Source organism: Balearica regulorum, chromosome 4 (genome assembly GCF_011004875.1).
Source record: "Balearica regulorum gibbericeps isolate bBalReg1 chromosome 4, bBalReg1.pri, whole genome shotgun sequence".
Lineage (NCBI taxonomy): Eukaryota > Metazoa > Chordata > Aves > Gruiformes > Gruidae > Balearica > Balearica regulorum.
Genome location: NC_046187.1, coordinates 69,203,789 through 69,222,836, shown reverse-complemented (window position 1 = coordinate 69,222,836; position 19,048 = coordinate 69,203,789). Strand labels below are relative to the sequence as shown.

Sequence of the window (19,048 nt, the reverse complement as noted above, 5' to 3'; positions counted from 1 at the left end):
ACTGTAATGCTTCTTCAAAATGACCTTTTTAAAAGGCTTTTGTAATATTTATGCACAGTAAAAGGACAGGGGGAAATACGAGCTATAAGTATATTGGAAAAACGTTTGACAGTTTTTCTGGATGTACCTGGGAAATGGTAATATTAGTAGTAATGCTAAATCTGAAAGCAGAAAGCTTTGATGCTTCTACACTATAAATAATTACTAACAAAGATGATTGCCAGTGTAGAGAATTGTTTGCAGAGGGATTCATTTCTGATTGTTAAGTGTAAGTATATTTAGACAGAAAACGATTTTTGTTCCTGAAAGCCAAGGAGTTGGTGTAAATTGGAGGAATTAGCGATTCGGACTCCACAGAGCAAACATCAGCCTGGTTATTACAGATGAGCTTTAATAGTTGTAGTTATATTGAGGTTAGCACAGGAAGCTATTCCTTTATTTTTACATTTTAATGACTGAATTCAGTTGTTACGGTTGGCATATTATTGTTAGCAATTGAATTTACACAGTTTTCTTTAAAAAATACCTGCTTTGGCAGAGTTTTCTTTTTCTAAGCTCTCAATGTCCCTCTTGCTAAGTCACCTCTGATCCAGAAATCTCCATTCATAAATTTATTTGTGCATATGAGCATATATGTTTGTGGATCTTCATTGTCCAAGACAGTAATGCATCCCATAACTCTAAATACTTTTGAAATTTTAAGACTAAATAGAAAACCTTATCGGAATTTTGCCAAGATTTAAAATGTAAATTTCTATGTTAAAAATGCTTTTAACTTTGAAGCTACCACTAATCATTTTGGCTGGCTTTAAATCTGATTTTTCTACTGTATTCATCTGTTGGCTACCATTTCTAAAATGTTGTTTCATTGTGCAGCTTGACAGATTTAGAGTAACTTAGGAGAGCATACTAGTTCTGCAGTTTTACATTCTTTGAAAGATCTGTATCATAGGTTAATGGGGTCAGTATTTGAATTAACAAGTTGTTAACTGAGGATCCCTAAAATATATGCTCTATCACAATAATAGAATCCAAATAACTGAGCTTGAGGAGGAATAAAGGAACTTCTCAGAGTAAACTTTCAAAACTGAGCAATAGAAGTGCTTTTGCAGTGTTGCAATGCAGTCCAGAAATTGTGAGTCCAGAATTTGCGGTTTTATTGTATAAGTGAAACTCTGTAGGAGTTTGCAAGGCAAGATTTATTAGTTAAACAGTGCTAATATCTGCATCTGAAATAAATAAAAGGTAGCTAGATGAGATTTGACTACACGTGACAAGAAGAGATACATAAACATTTTAACAAGGACTTGCCATCGTGGGTGGAACCTGCCGCTAGAAGAGGTGCAACACATTTCTAGCAAACTTGAGCACAGTAGTTTGATCTAAAAATAGTAACTCCACTGGTTTGTTCATCCTGGACGAGAAATTTGGGGTAGTTTTGTGCTTTAGCTTGTCAGTGGTGGTTCTCATGCATTTGTGTAGAGTGTCGTTGTTTTTTTCTGTTCCTTGTTCTGTGAGAAACCTTCTGCTGGAGCACAGGAAGATTTTTCTGGAAGTGTTTTCATTTTATTTTTAATGAAACTGCTTTTGCTGATGGAAAGATGAACAGAGTTTATCAAAAGAGTGCAATAGTAGCACATGGAGTAGAAATAGAGATGAGGCAAAGCACCTATTCATCCTAATAAGTCTTAAAAGCAATAACCCAACAGTTCCATGAAGCTTTTATCCAATTCGGAATCCTCAGGGCTACCCAGATCATATCCATGGATGGTCCATTTCTTTTGAAGCTAGCTGCTTTAAAAGCTTTCCACTTTTGATGTTGTGTTTCTGTTAAATATCTGATTGTTCTGAGGCCAGTTTATTCCTGCAGATCTGTGAGAGAGTCTCAGTGAAGACATGTTCTGGCCTCCCCCTCTGTATATTCTGATAAAAAGAGAGAAGAAATTATTTTGAAAGTTTTGTTAGCTTCTGTTTCAGAGAGGACAGACTTTTTTACATTGCAGACAAACGAAATGCAGAAGTTAATATTAAAACAGAAATGCTTTGGATATCCAGGAAATACGTGAATAAGCATGTGGATTCTGTCTGTGCTCCATTTGCTACTCCTTTTCCCACTTGCAACGTATCAAGGTGGTGGTGAGTACACCAGCCTCGCAATGCAACCCTGAATTGCTGCTGCTATCAGCCCTTTGTGTGACAACACTGGAAACATAACAATCACATTTTTTACCCTTACTACTACTTCTGAAGATTAAGTCTTTAATGAAGTTACAAAAAAGCAGGGTTAAATAATGAGATCTGTGCTGCCGCGGTTGGTCTATTAGCAGCAACCAAGCCTACTAGGGTCTTCAGCTAATTTAAAGCTACCTAGGTCTGCCTATACCCTACATAATCTTCCCAAATTTATTTTTGCTGTCACTGTTTCTAGTTGGGGTGAATTTCATCATACCAATGTTTTTGTTAAGTCTCAGTTTACCATCATAAATACTGATACCTATATCATATATTTACCACAACAGATGTGATGTAAGACATGAGCAATAGTTTCTCTGTGTTTAATATGTTTTAGCTCACAGATAGCTGGTGTTTTCCAGAATCTGAATCTCAGATCCCATTAACATACCACACTTGAAGAGGAGGAAGAAGGATATGCTGGTCAGTTCTTATAGTTCAAAATTTAGGCTGAATCTAAAACACATCTGTTCTAGATGTCTGACACGTAGTCAACACTGGAAATTATACAAGAGAGTGTGGATATTTTGGGACTAGGTATTTGGCAAGAATAATTTACATTTTCCCCTGGTTCACACAGCCTTCTACCCAGGCAACAGATACTTTTTTAAACCTAACAGTCCACCTTGAAGTCCTCTTTCGTGGGCTTCTGGTATGTGTCTTCATGCTGCTAAAGTTCCTTTGATGTTCTTTTGGCCACTTTCCAGACCATCTTTTAATTCCTTTTGTGAAATTTCCATACCAGTATTAATTCCTGCCAGAAGGCAACTATTCCATATCTGTTCAAGCAGGGCCCCAAAGCTTTAAATTCTCAACATGTCTCTATTTGGAAGTAGTATTCCCTGCTCAGACTTTGGAGAAGTGAGGAATATGTAGATCCAAGCAGTGCTGGGGAGAGAAATAAGGAGATGGAAATATAGGCATTCCTTCCTTGACTACAATTTTTCTTTTTCCATTTGCTGCTTGACTTGATTGTAGTGATACTTTGCTTTTATCTGCAGTACTTGCTACTCTTCAAGCTCCAGAAATCTTTATCGAAGAAAATGGAAATCCCGCCAAAACCATAACTCATTTGGCACTCTGTGCCAAGTTCTTTCTGCGCTCTGTTCTTATATCCATTGAATTTTGTGTAGTCCAAGACCTGGAATTGCTACTCAGTACCATTCTTTTACTGTCATTAAAGGACACAGATGTGGCTCAAAATCATCTTGGACTTGGAGTGATTGATTAATCTGTGTATGACCCTCAGGTGCAAGGGAAGGGTCATTTTGAGATTTCAAGAGTCTGTACTTCTACACCCTTCTAACTGAAAAAGAATTTCTGACTTTGGAAGGAGGCCTGGCAGACTAGTGGTGTTAAGTTTTTTAAGTTTACCACTCTACAGCTGGAAGTGACTGGAAATAATGGAAGTTGTATGAAGTTGGTTTTTTTAATTAAGTTTTATTTGTTATACTCTGGTGAATTTTTAAAAATCTGAAATTATTTTTGTTAGGACACCAAAATCTGCGTTTCCATCAAACAGCAACAATTTCTTCTTTAAAATCCTGATAGGCTGTTATAGGTTTATGTAGTTGTGATGACACACATGAAGTCTGTTAAGAACCTGCCACTGGCTCCAGTGGGATTGGATCAGGGTGCATGGCTTTGCATAGCTGTATTGTATGTACATACTGTAAGTCCATAAAAATATATGTCTGTATATTCAAACCGCAAATTTTGTTTGTGCTTTGAGAGTCCTGTTTTTAATCTCTACACCTATTTTTTCTAATTACTTTGTACAGTAACCTTTGTTACTTTTATCTTCAGTACTACGTTATATACATTTTGGAGATGTAGTATATAACCCCTGATACTGCAAAAGTTTTTTTTTGAAGAGTTTATCTGCCTCGGTGCAGGAATGGATAAAGTAACAGCTTACCAAAAACCCTTCTGGGAATCTCAGTGTGCTGAATCTTCAGAGATCCAATACCATTACTGGTTTTGTTCTTTAGGACAAAAATAGGTAAAGGTGGAAATTTGGCCTAACTTCACTGTATTCAGAAATCTTAGATTCTACAAAGCTTAGATTTTTCTACATATGGTGAGGAAATGTTTCACATGAAAAACACTCTGGGAGCTGGAACTATGTGTATTTGTTAAAGGTGTTAGTTAATTTTCTTGGGGTTTATTGCATTCCTGTTCACCAGCAAACTGTGCGTTTAGCCTATCAGAAATTTATTCTTTAGCCAAAAGAACAGATTTTGCGTACTTAGTATGACCAGTTAGAATTATAATTTTATTTTGTTTGCATAATGGGTTAGGAAATCTACATGGAAATTCTCATGCATAATATAATTTATTAAATTTAGGCTACTATTAAAATTATCCTGTTGAATACTGTGACCTTAATACCGTCTTTGCGAGTTTCCTTAAGAGCTTAATGTATTCAAAATTATAATAACACATGGGTACAAACCCATTTCTTTTGACCTTTTTTGCCTGCTCCTTCTATATTATTTACTCTTGTTACATATTTTCTTTTAAATACTCTTATGTCTTTTCTTGGAGTAAAGCTACTGTCCAGATTTTCTCTTTGAGGTAATGTTGCTTCAGGCTATTTTTTAACTTTCTGAAATGCAAAGTAATTGTAGTTCAGGTTTTAATTGCATGTCTTTTTCTTCTTTTCAAGAATATACTGCCTGGACACATTATCAGTTTGTTATTTAAAGGGCTGATAAATGTGTCTAAGTTGTATTAATTTATGTTGCAACAGAATTCAAATTAATGCTAACCAGAAGATCTTTCAATGGATGAGTAGCATGAAAGGTATAATTAAATCTCTCTGAAAAAAATTACAGGATATTTCATGAATGTCAGTAAAATAGTTTCAGCCCTTACATAAATTTATTTGTTACAGATATTTTTCAGAGTTACCTCTACCAGAACTATAAAAAAAATACATGTCTTAACAAAAAAGTAATTCTTCCCCTTGATTTGCCCCTTTGGGTACTTTTGAGTTTGTGCTTATTTGTTAGGCTCATTTCGTACCCCTAAATTATGCTTTTACAGCTTCCTACAGTTCATATTGTGGTGGTATCATAATGACAGAGTGGCTTTTTTGAGCTATGTGCAGAACATTTAGGTAAATACTCAATCTGAAGCTGATGAGGAGTCTCCCTGTAGTCAATGATTACTGTTAGGAACATTCCAGAGTGCTTTGGTTGAGGCATTACCTCAAAGATTAACCCACTATCAAGGAACAGACCAGACCATGGCTGAAGAATTAGCACAGTTGCATTGTTGGGACGAAAAATTGTGTGCCAAATGCAGTAGTCCTCACTTAGAATCAGAGAATCATTTAGGTTGGAAAAGACCTTTAAGATCATCAAGTCCAACCATAAACATAACACTGCCAAGTCCACCACTAAACCATGCCCCTAAGCACCCCATCTACACATCTTTTAAATACCTCAAGGGATGGTGACTCAACCACTTCCTGGGCAGCCTGTTTCCAGTGTTTGATAACCCTTCAGTGAATAAATTTTTCCTAATATCCAGTCTGAACCTCCCCTGGTGCAACTTGAGGCCATTTCCTCTTGTCCTATCACTTGTTACTTGGGAGAAGAGACTGACACCCACCTGGCTGCAACCCCCTTTTCAGGTAGTTGTAGAAAGCAAGGTCTCCCCTCAGCTTCCTTTTCTCCAGGCTAAGCAACTCCAGTTCCCTCCGCTGTTCCTCACAGGACTTGTTCTCTAGACCCTCCACCAGCTTCCTTGCTCTTCTTCAATTAATCAGTTGTAAAAATTGTGTTAACTTTATTGTAACCTGTGAATAGGGGAATCTAATTAGCGTATAACAATTTAAAAAAAAAAAAATATAACTTGGCAATACTTGAGTCAGGCCCCACAAACTCAGGCTTCGCCTGTCTCATGCTCCAGTACAAAAGAAAACAATCAATAAAATAGTTGGAATGCAGAAGCAGGATAAGAGAAGCCGTAAATTAGGGAATAGTCCTTGGGTATGAACTAGAAAAGACACAAAGTTTGAGGCAACCTGATAAAGGGAGGCCCAACATGCCAACAAGCCTGGGACCATCTGGGCGGGATGGATAACAAGGTTGCTGAGCTTGCAAAACGGGGATAATGAAGAAGAGGTCACCCAACTCTGTACACTGAAGAAGAGGAGAAAGAGGAAGATTTGAGGAGGACGACCCCTGACGACCACCTGAGAAAGAAACTGCGCAGGCGTATCAGGACATTAGCATATATTCAGGAGTTCCCGGAATAATAATGAATATGTATTAAATGTATCAGAAACCTAATGAATATGTAAACTCTTTTGTAATATAAATCACGAACAATTTGTTTCTCGTCGAGACGCACGTTCGTGGAAATATCCCGGTGCGACTCCCAGCGCTGCAATAAAGGATACCTGCTTAATAGTCACATTGGCTATTGAGTGAATTTTCTTTGATTCAGATTGGCGACCCAGATGGGACCCTCTCTGCCCGGCTGCAGGACCCATTGAGATTGGGACTCTCTTGGGTACCCCCGGGGATTTCTCCGGAGAGACTCCTCTCCTCAATCGGATCACTGCGGGGGCAGACAAGGACCATCTATTGAAAGGTATTCTTTAAAATATTTTGTTTTTATTTTTATTTGTTTAAGTAACTGTCTGGAGGTATTGGTTGTCTAGGAGTTTAACAGTTACTGTTACACACACACACGCACTTGTAACTGTCTGGAGGTATTGGTTGTTTAGGAGTTTAACAGTTACTCTCACACACACACGCACTTGTAACTGTCTGGAGGTATTGGTTGTTTAGGAGTTTAACAGTTACTGTCACACACACACGCACTTGTAACTGTCTGGAGGTATTGGTTGTCTAGGAGTTTAACAGTTACTGTTACTCACACACACGCACTTGAAAACTAACTGTCTGGAGGTATTGGTTGTTTAGGAGCTTAACAGTTACAGTTTCAAGAATTTTCTTTTTTTTTTTTTCTTTTTCTTTCTTTTCTTTCTCAAGTATAACTTGAGGTGTTTGAATTTGTGTGAGTGTGTGAGACGTACAATCACGTACGAAGCGAGTGTGGAGTCCGGATCCGCGGTTCTGTTATCCCGCGAGGGAAACAGCCGGAGAAGGACGAAGCGAATGATTAATGATACCCTTGTGGGTAATTATTTAGATTAATAGTAGCATTGACATGTAAGTTTGGATGTCCTTTATTGCTGTGTTAAAAGATTAACTAAAAATCCGAATGATGCAGCCCCTGAAGTAGAATTGTTGATAAATGTGGGAATCAGAATATTGCTTTTGACACCCCAAAAATATTGTGAATCAATAATCATTTTTGAATGTTTATGGTATAAACAGAAATTGTGAATTCAATCTGGGACAGACATAGAGTGTGCTAAGTGTAAAGTGTGAACCCCTTGAGAAAAAGGAGTGTGCTACCGAAATAGTAAAGATTGTTTGTGGTTGGCGAGATAGTAAAATGGGAAGTAATCAGAGTGGAGAAGTTTTAAAAACAGCCCAGGAATAAGAATTTGGAATATAATACAATGTTACAATTGCTGTTGTTTTGTAGAAGGAAGTTAGAAAAGAACAACCAGAAAATGAAAGAGCGGAGACAGGCAGGGAGAGACAGGGAAAGAGAGGGTAACCTGAGAGCTGCACTGCAGGAAGCGTCAGCAAACTAACTTCAGGGGAGGACGGCAATACCAAGGGGGAGAGGCGAGACCCCTCCAGCACAAAATACCACTAATACCTTAGGAGATCATCAGTGTGCATATTGTAAAGAACTGGGACATTGAAAATGGGATTATCAGAAATTTAAGGACCGTTTTAGGGGTCCTGTTCCTATCAGTCCAGAGGTTCTGGAGGAGGCACGATAAGCAGCTCCCTTTCAACCTCAGTTCCCTTGAACTAGGTCCTGAAGGGGACCGGGGGAAACCTCCCCAGCAGAACCCCTGGCTACAGTAGAGCTGGGAAAAAGGAAAATAGATTTTCTTGCAAATACCGGGGCAACTTATTCTGTTAAATACTTATCAAAGAAAATTGAGCGATGATACAGTAAACATTGTGAGTGCCACAGGGAAAGCGAAACAGTGTGCCTTTTCCATCCTTTAAATTTTAAGCTCGGAAAACAATGGATAACTCACCAATTTTTATATATGCCTGAATGTCCTATACCACTCTTGGGACGGCACCTATTGAGTAAATTGGAAATGCATATCACCTTTAAAGATGGAAAAGTTCAATTATTAATCCCTGAATCTAAAGCCATTGAGGCAAGAGTTTTTATGTTGCAGGAGCAACCTAAGACTAACAAAGGAATTCCCGAGGAGGTGAAGAATACAGTGACATTTTTGACACGGGCTAATGAGGTCCCGAGTAGATCCAGAAGAGCGAAACCCATAAGAATTATCCTTAAACCTGGAACAAATCTGGTAAGACAAAATAATACCCATTAAAAATAGAGGCCAAAAAGGAATTTAAAAGGTTAATATTCAACTTTATAGAATACGGGTTGCTCATATAATGTAAATCAGAGTATAATACCCCAATTTTACCGGTGAAGAAACCGGATGGGAAGAATTATCAGCTAGTACAGGACCAAATTTGGTTTACCGTACTGGACCTGAAGGATGCATTTTTCTGTCTGCCCTTGGCAGCAGAGAGTCAGAAGCTGTTTGCTTTTGAATGGGAAAATCCTGAAACAGGCAGGAAAACACAATTAACTTGGACGGTGTTACCTCTAGGACTTAAGAATAGCCCTACTATTTTTGGGAACCAGTTGGTCCGAGAACTCGAAACATGGACTCCTCCATCTCAGACAGGGACTTTATTATAATATGTGGATGATTTACTAGTGGCTACAACTACTAAGGAGGACTGCGCCCAATGGACAGTGAGCTTGTTAAATTTTCTAGGATTGAGTGGATACAAAGTTTCCCAGCAAAAGGCCCAAGTGATTCAGCAACAAGTCACTTACCTCGGATTTGAGATCTCGGGAGGACAAAGAGAACTCGGTAAAGGTCGAAAAGAAGCTATTTGCCGCACACCATTGCCGGGAACAGCGAAAGAACTTAGGACCTTTTTAGGTATGACAGGATGGTGCAGATTATGGATATATAATTATGGACTCTTAGTAAAACCATTGAATCAATTACTAAAAGATAATCAGTTAAAGTTGACCTGGACAGGAGAAGCAAAAAGAGCCTTTGAACAACTGAAAACAGAACTGATGAGAGCACCGGCTTTAGGTCTTCCTGACGTGTCTAAACCCTTCTGGCTATTTTCTCATGAGAGGCAAGGAATAGCCTTAGGGGTGCTGGCTCAGCAACTAGGCCCTTATAAAAGAGCAGTAGCTTACTTTTCTAAGCAATTGGATGAAGTAAGCAAAGGGTGGCCTGGATGTCTACGAGCAGTAGCTGCAGTTATCCTGAATGTACAGGAAGCACGCAAATTTACAATGGGCCAGAAAATTACAGTAATGGTGTCTCATACAGTTTCAGCCGTGTTAGAACAAAAAGCAGGACGCTGGCTTTCCCCCTCTAGATTTCTGAAATACCAAGCAATACTAGTGGAACAAGATGATATAACTATAGTCACCACTAACATTGTGAACCCAGCTTCTTTCCTTAGCGGGGAAATCTTGGAGCCGGTGGTCCATGACTGTTTAAAAACGATGGAAGCGGTATATTCCAGTCGCCCCGATCTAAAAGAGGAGCCGCTCCACGATGCCGAGGACTCCTGGTATACAGACAGAAGCAGCTTTGTGAAACATGGAGAATGCCAAGCAGGATATGCTGTGACCACTACCCAAAAGGTAATAGAAGCAAAATCATTACCTGCAGGGACATCAGCACAAAAGGCTGAGATCATTGCCCTAACCCGAGCGTTAGAGCTGGCAAGAGGGAAGAAGATTAATATCTGGACAGACTCAAAGTATGCCTTTGGAGTTGTACATGCCCATGGTGCTATCTGGAAGGAAAGAGGACTTCTCACTGCTCAAGGAAAATATATTAAACATGCAAAAGAAATTCTAAAGTTACTAGAAGCCGTAAATCTTCCAGAAAAAGTAGCTATTATGCATTGTAAAGGGCACCAAAAAGGTAACACCGACCAAGAGATTGGCAATGAATTGGCAGACTCAGGGGCTAGAAAGGCAGCAGAAAAGGGTAAAGTGATGGCAGCCTTAATTCCAGATGGTAAACTTCAAATTCCAAATTCTGATTTGGAGCCAGATAAGTATTCCAAAGAAGATAAAAATTAATCAATGATTTAGAAGGTAACAAAGGAAAAGATGGATGGTTTTATGTTCCAGATGGACGAATAATAGTACCCTCTAATTTGTTATGGAAATTAGTTTTAGATGAACATAAGAAAACACATTGGGGTACAGATGCTTTATATAAACAATTAAACCAGAAGCTAGTAAGTTGAAATTTGTACACTAGTGTGAAACAAGTAACCCAAAGGTGCGAAATTTGTTTAAAGAATAACCCGAATACCTCAAACAAGATTCAGATGGGTGTAATAGGAAAAGGTAATAGTCACAGACAGTTAAATATAATCGAACAGACTGTTCTAGCAACACGAGTTAGAGGATTAGATCAACCCATACATCCTTTTAAACTCGGAGACTGGGTTTATGTTAAGAATTTCACAGGTAAACCATTGGAAGAGAAGTGGAATGGACCATTTCAAGTGCCTGAGCCATGTCAGTCAGGTAGAAGGATGGAATCAAAATCTACACTTCTCTCTAGTCCAAAACATCACTCAGATGCCTAAATATTCCAGCCATGGAATATCCTTAATAGGAGATCCGCTTCCATCTAATGTCTCCTGGACAAATCCGGTTTATTGGGCAAACACCACCCTTAGAAAAGATTCCCAGTCCAAATGGAACCAGGAATGGAAGGTAGACGTGATGATAGCGAATTATACCTCAAGTAATAGTTGTTTAGTAAGTTCAGGAAAGGGCACCTTTGTAGGAGAATATTCAAATATAACAAGTCCATTTTTTAAATATGACATTGATTGATCCTGTTTTTCAAAGGTTGAACTATACTGGACTCCCGGTCCCATTAGGAACGGGATGGTATTGGCTATGTGGTACATTGGCTATGAAGATATTGCCCCTAGGATGGAAAGGAGCTTGTACTCTTGGAGCTTTAGTTCCTAACATTACTATCGTTGACAAACTATACCCGCAGGATGAAAGAATAACAACTTCCCTCAAAAGGATAAAGAAAACTCATAACGCTATAGCAGATAGGTTTACTAAGTTCCATAGTTTTGCAAGGTGGTTTCTCCCATGGCTAGGGGTAAGTGAACTAGAAAAAACTATAGTGAACATTTCAGCAGTAATAGAAAACATTGAGAACAAAACCATTGATGCAATACAGGCCTTGCAAATTGAAATAACTAGTCTGTCAAAAGAAGTGATTCAAAACCGAATGGCCCTTGATTTATTATTAGCTTCACAAGGTGGTGTTTGTGCAACCATAAATATAAGCTGTTGTATGTACATAGACCAAAGCGGTAGAATCTCCACAGATTTAGACGAAATCCGTAGACAAAGCGAAATATTGCATAAAATAACTAAAGAAGATACCTCATGGGGTTTTGAAGAAATTTGGCACAAGTTAACTTCCTGGCTACCTAATTCGACCTGGCTCCGGCAGCTATTTGGTTTTGTCCTGCTTATAGGACTGATGATAATCCTGACTTGTATATTAATACAATGTGCATTTTGGTGTAGTAGGCGAACTTCAGGAGAATATGAGAACTGGAAACAAAATAAGATAAGACACGCAGTAGAGTCAGGGAAATACTTTAAGAGAACATCGCAAAAAGAGAATGTATTGTAGGCCTTCTTGCGAAAGAATTCGCAACTTTAATGAAAAGGGGGGAATGAATAGGGGAATCTAATTAGCGTATAACAATTTAAAAAAAAAAAATATAACTTGGCAATACTTGAGTCAGGCCCCACAAACTCAGGCTTCGCCTGTCTCATGCTCCAGTACAAAAGAAAACAATCAATAAAATAGTTGGAATGCAGAAGCAGGATAAGAGAAGCCGTAAATTAGGGAATAGTCCTTGGGTATGAACTAGAAAAGACACAAAGTTTGAGGCAACCTGATAAAGGGAGGCCCAACATGCCAACAAGCCTGGGACCATCTGGGCGGGATGGATAACAAGGTTGCTGAGCTTGCAAAACGGGGATAATGAAGAAGAGGTCACCCAACTCTGTACACTGAAGAAGAGGAGAAAGAGGAAGATTTGAGGAGGACGACCCCTGACGACCACCTGAGAAAGAAACTGCGCAGGCGTATCAGGACATTAGCATATATTCAGGAGTTCCCGGAATAATAATGAATATGTATTAAATGTATCAGAAACCTAATGAATATGTAAACTCTTTTGTAATATAAATCACGAACAATTTGTTTCTCGTCGAGACGCACGTTCGTGGAAATATCCCGGTGCGACTCCCAGCGCTGCAATAAAGGATACCTGCTTAATAGTCACATTGGCTATTGAGTGAATTTTCTTTGATTCACCTGGTTCAGTCACCTGTGGCAGTACATCAATCTCTTGTGGTCAAATCCAGTAAGCTGTAGTGAAGAGTTGAGGCACCTTTTCTAGCTCTGTATATCTGATGCACACTCCGTGGTGCAAATGTTAGGTCTTTGTGCTTTGTTTGCTTAACTGTGTTGGTGTAGAATCTCACACTGCATTGGAGCAAAGGGATTTTGTTCTACAGAACACCAGGGAGTTTCATGTCTTACACTCTGGCGTTTTGTAGAAGTATAGAAATGGAGTATGTGGGACAGGGTGTCTGCAAGTCTGTAGTTCAGTGTCCCACTGGAAGCACGATCTTGCTAAAACTATAGATCAAGTCAGCTGTGGATTTGTATAGCTGAGTCTTGAAAACCTCCAAGGATAGAGTTGCCACAGCCTCTTTGGATAAGCTTTCCAGTTCTGCACTACCCTCCTAGAGAAAAAGCCGTTCTAAGTGGCCAGTCTGAACCCCCCAAGGTGCCACTCGGTTGCTTTTGACCTTACAACATCACACACCACTACCAAGAAGTGTTTGGCTCCATTGTCCCTGTAATCCCTGTCAAGTAGTTGTAAACTGCTATTAAATTGCCCTTAGCCTTCTCTTCAGTTAAACAAGCCCGGCTCCCTCAGTCTCTGCAAATGTTGCACTTGGTAGGTGCTTAGGACTTTGCTCAATTTTGTCTAATTTCTCCACTTCAGCAGCGGAGGGTGAAGCAGTGTTGGAAGTGTAGCCTCATCAGTGATGCAGAGAGCGATTTCCCTTTTTCTGCCGGCCACGTTCTTCCTAGGGTTAGCCCAGCTGTGGTTTGCTGATGTGAGCCCGCTGTTGGCTCCTGTTCAGCCTGGCATCCAGGATGACCCCAGGTCCTTTCCAGCTGGGCTGCGACATTGCCAATTGCTTTTCAGCCAGATGTGTGGAGGTCTTCCACCCCAAGTGCAGAGTTTTGCACTTCTCAGGGTCCATCTAGATTCTCACAGATGTCAGGTTTTTGTTGCTTTACAGCCATTTCTTGTCTTCCCTTAGTTTGTAACTGAGAGATGAAGCACTGAGTTTGTATTGTTAGTTGTATCGCTATGGATGTTTTTAAATTGGCAATGTATTGCACTCCACAGTGCACAGTGAATATACACTAAGTTTGGATGACACCAAAGTCAATTTTCTGTATGTTTTTTTACGAATCAGTGTAAGTTTTTGGCTACCTCTAGCTGACAAGATTGTTTGAAATGTAACAAAGAGCCTTAGACATTTCTGCTTCATGAAAGACTCATTGATTCTTTTCTTAGTCAGAAAGATGGCATTTTTATCTAATACCCCAAATAGCAACAGTAGGAATTGCATTTAGTATGCAGTGGACTTGAAAGAAATCAATATTCTTTTTAGCTTGTGTAAAGGGAAAAAAAAAAAAAAAGGTCTTAGCAAAGCCATAGCACGTAGTATATTGAAACTGTCATTATTACTTTTTCTGTGGAGAGTATCCATTAAAGTTCAGGTACTAGCAACATCACTTCTGGATGCTGGAACATAAGTATGGGCTCCCTAGCAGCGATGGCTAACGTGATTCAGCTGTAGGTACAAATTGTCAGGCTCATTTTTCTTCACCAGCTATATGTTGGCAGGGGGAGATCCAGGTGGGACCACAATCCACAGTGGTACTGTCCTTGCACACATGCAGGAAACAGGAAAGGTTATTTTTAAGTACCACCTGAATGTTGTCACTGGGTGAAGAATGGAGATGAGGAATCCACTGCTGCAGCCATAGATGCATGGATTCATTCATCTAAAGGTCCACAGAATGTGCTTCTCGCCACTACTTTTCCCAGTCGTGGAGACTGAAAGGTAGGTTTTCTTAATTTCTCAAAGGGAAAATGAACTGTGGAAAAACTTGTGATTTCCATAGGACTCACAAGAAAACTTCTGGTGGATCTGAGAACAAAGTCCAGGAGCTATATTATAGTCCTTACGTACACAATAGATTCTATGGAATATTTAAACAAGGAAGAGGAGGGGATATTCTAGTGTGGATATGGTGGCAGGATGTGAGTTCATCTTAAAAATAGCATATGCTTTGTGTCATGGAAAGCTTTCTGTTTGAATTGGGCTCGTCTCTGGAATGTGTATCTTTCTCCTGTGGCAAAATTGTTTTTTTTTTTTATTCCATGAACTACTCCCCAGACAGTGAAAGTGATCCTACCTTTTAGAACTATCTCTGATGTTCAAAGTGCCTGTTGAAGTGCTTGGGATACATAGGTCAACACAGACTGTAGGGGGGGGTTAAGAACAATAGTTAACTTGTAGGGAGACAATCAGGAAGATGGAAGCAAAGGAAAGGCTCTTTGAAGAATTTAATGCATAAGGTGCTTGTTTTTGAAACAAATGTAGGTTACCCTTGAAGTGTGAAATACTTGGCATTTGATGTCTTTGTAGATTACTAAAGCAAACAAACAAAAATCCACACTGTGACTGTTTCAGCTTTTGCTTTCAGTCGTAGCTTTTTCTTTTCTCTCCCCCTCCCCATTGTAGCTTTTACCTGTTTGCATTTGAGGGAGGTTAAATGCATTATCGGTTGTGGGTTTGGATGAAACCTGTTTCCACTAATCCCAGTCCTTCCAAGGATTATTAGAAACTGTCAAAGTGTTTGACTTCTTTTCTCTGTCTGGAAAGAAGAGTATCAGTGATGTCTGTACATTGTTACTGTAATATCTAGATTATCTATGTATCATGGTATTTTGGGGGCAACTTTTTGGTACCTCTGAGAGGGGTTTAGGCAGTATGTAAAACCTAAGGTCATCAGGGCTGTATAATAATTTGGGTTCTTTCTGATACTCCTAGTACTTGTCACATAAAGAAAAGGAGCGGATTTATTAAAATTCCTGTTAGTGCTTAGAATAATCACTGTCTTAGATGTTCTGTTAACTTTCTGTAGTGCTCAGGACAGAATTAATCATTGTCCTATTTCTTTGAGCCAACTTGCTGTATCTTTATTTTTAAATACTGGGTTTATTAAATATGATATTGTATATGTGACCAATTGTTGTTATTTCTCTTGGAGATACCTCATCCAAATATCTTGGCCAAAGTCTGTTTATAATAATAGCCAAACATGGACAGCTATAATCATAGCCCAAAGTAGCAGATATTCAGAGATAAGCTGGTTTGTTGCTTTGAAGTGATTATTATGTTGGAAACTGGGAATTTTGGGGAAAGAAAAGCAGTATACAGTGGCAAATAAAAACATAAAAATAAAAATTAAGAAAATGCCCTGTTTGGCATCTTTGTTCAGGAAGTGAATGATGCCCAAGTCTGTTTTGCCCCAAATAAGAAGTGAACAATTCTATTTACCCCTACATTTACTCTTCAGCACACACCTAGCTGAAAGATTGAGCTTAAGCGATTGATACAATAAAAGTTGCATTTGTTTTGTTTGTTGTTTTTTTCCCTAATAATGTTCCTCTGCCATATTTTTATAATAATCATTTTCTTGGCTTGCTTTCCATGCTTTTCAGCAGTTCTCAGTTTTATATAAACCTCACATGCACAGGCTTTGTCTTGTCTCTCAGTTCACTTACACGATTAACATTGCTGTTGACCAAAGTTAATCAAATGCAATGAAGGCTGATACGTTTCCAATTCATTATTGAAAATTGTTCCTGCCTACTGAGCATCAGTATTCAGTGCATACTCCTACTAGAATAAAATGGTTGGCCATTAGCTTCCAATTCTCCGTGTCTGAACTTGACATTTCCTCCAAAAAACAACATCATGGTACTCCCGAAAGATACACAGAGATCACTCTTGGAAGCAAACACACTTGTTTTCCTAAGGCTTTAGAGAATTGTTTTTGAAATTGTAAAACATTGCATTCATCACTACACTCAAAAGAATGATTTATTCATGGATTTCAGATACAGTTTTTTTGTCTCTCTCTCTAATGGACTGCACTTTGGTATATACAAATCATTTATATGTGTCACACTAAAAACTGGTGGCTGAAAACTGTCATCCTAGCTGGAAACCCTGAAGATAGTGGAAAGTTTCCTTTTTTTCCTTTAAAAGTTGCCTTTGTTAGGATTGAGTCTTGTGGTAACCCTGTTTAGATTAATGTGGAAGTAAAATAAAATGGCTCTGTGGAATGGGTGGGACAGGAGAAGCAAAAGAACTACTTCTCTGTTAGATAATTCATATGGTAATGGTTTCTGGAAAGGAAATGTATCAAGAGTAGACTAAGAAACTTGCCACTTTGAAAGGGAGGTAGGAGGGAGAGAGTCACCCAATGGCAACTACTTGTTCATGTCAGAGTTGAGAGATTAATTTAAGTATGATTTCCTTATTTATTAGGCTGTCTGGTTAAGTTGATTCTCAATGGCCATATCCCAGCTTGCTGTATAGGTAACTGGCGAGAGCATCATCAACTCATGAACCAAAGAATCCAGCTTGCTGGCTGGGCAGACAAATGGAGCTCCACAGAAGATGTGAAAATAACCCAAATACTTCAGTAGAAAATGGGGGTTCTTCACCACACCCCAAAGTGTACTCACTTGAAGCAGGCATTGTCAAATTCATTTCTTTTTCCTTCACTTGTAATGTGGACGGTGCTGACTGACAGCCCTGGAAATTAAGTCCTCTATTTCTCCACAGGACAGGTATAGCAAGGGCAGCAGCAATGCAAGCTTCCCCACATTGTCCTGCCAATGTTCCTCAACCCAGTTCTGAAGAGATCACTTCTGGAGGTGAGTGGGTGGAAGAGTCTCTGTCCATGCAGTTATTGCTGCCAGGCAGTGGTTCTTGCAGGACAGGCTGTTGGATGGAGACTGCCCTGCCCCCTTGTCTTGAATGAACCACCGGTCTTTAAGAGATAATCACTTTATGTATCATAAAGCGGCGTGGGCTGGATTTATTGAGATGGTGTTATTCTGCTTGACTGCTGTCACATTTTGATATTTCTTTGTGGTTGGATGGCACCTTTGCATTTTTTTCTTTTTTGCACTGTTTTGTTTTCAGAGACTTTGTCAATGCTTTATGTACACGTCTACGAAGTAGCATGCGAATAACTGAATGCAGTCTGGTTTAAGTGTGATACAGAAAAGCAGTTACTGGTGGCAGACGTGTGTGCAAGAGGAGCTTTAGAGCACTAGACCAGGAGGCATGCTTTGAAATGCACCAGAAACTGATAAGAAAGCGAATGTTGGTTTCCAGTATCTAAATGAACTATTAGGTTTCAGTTGTAAAGCCGTATCTTAACATTTTCTCTTTTCATAATTACTATGTAATTTAGATATTAACACCAATTAAGCTGGTAAACTAATGTTCTTTTTTAGATTATTTTACAATTAATGAAATCTGCCTATCTAAAGTTAGACATGCAACATTCTACACTATATGAAAGTAATGGGTATGTATTGTGGTTACAATAGATAGTTGTCATCTAAACCAGAAGATATGTGATAAATTATGTGAGAGGAATTAATATGACTGATGTGAGTTTTCAGAACAAAAATAATGAGTGCTCACAAGTTTGGCAAATGAATTCTCATATACATTCCTGGATTTAAGTGCTGTGTACTTCCAATACAGTGAGGAGAATTCTGGTTTCAGCCAAATTTACATCTCCTAAACACAGAAATACAATTGAGAAAATGGAAACAAAGGCTTAGCAAGGCTGTTAGGTCATGGTGAATTGCTTTTGCAGCTTCAGATGCTGTGTGATGGATTTGCAACAACTTGATTGTCATTTGTAGTTGAGGCCCATAAGTCTGTTTAACTCTGCTCCTATGGCTGTTTGTAAACAGGTATGATAACAAGAGAACATAATACGGTTCCATAATTGTATAAAGTTAGCATTATTCCTGACTGTTTTCAGAAGATCTACAATAAGAAGAGTTAATTTTCCTAACCAAAATAGACTTTGTGAAAGGTTTTCTTGCCTTTTTTATGTCAAAGGATATGAATCAGAGTAGTATTCATTGCATGTATAGCTAAAACAGTTCCTGACTTCTGTTTTGTCAGGGTAACAAGAGGTACAGGATTTGGCTCATAATTAAAATGAGTGAAAGAGTCCAGTTGGGAAGTGATTTGGGACTGATCCATAAATTCATTTTAAGTGAAGAACAGTTTGAGCATCATTGTCATGACAATACATGGCATTAGGTGGTACAATGTTGGGCATATTTGCTAATAAGTCACCTTATTTAATGTCTGTATGGTGCCAATAAATGATGTGGATTTGATTTTTCACCTCTTTTGAATGCAGTGCGCATTGCTA

The 19,048-nt window shown here is 38.9% G+C and overlaps 1 protein-coding gene across 9 annotated transcripts in view; it reads left to right on the top strand.

The window, feature by feature from the left end:
- The window catches only part of PPP2R2C (protein phosphatase 2 regulatory subunit Bgamma), a 209,918-nt gene that overhangs the window by 68,832 nt on the left and 122,038 nt on the right, over positions 1-19,048 (top strand). For 2 of the 9 annotated variants that reach the window (XM_075752530.1, XM_075752529.1), the window contains one exon: positions 17,425-17,516. The exons of 6 other annotated variants lie outside the window; for them this stretch is intronic. In XM_075752530.1, coding sequence (XP_075608645.1) covers positions 17,450-17,516 — 67 coding nt within the window. In that variant the 5' untranslated portion in view covers positions 17,425-17,449. The remainder of the gene's footprint in view (positions 1-17,424; positions 17,517-19,048) is intronic. One more of the 9 variants, XM_075752536.1, reaches the window with a different exon arrangement.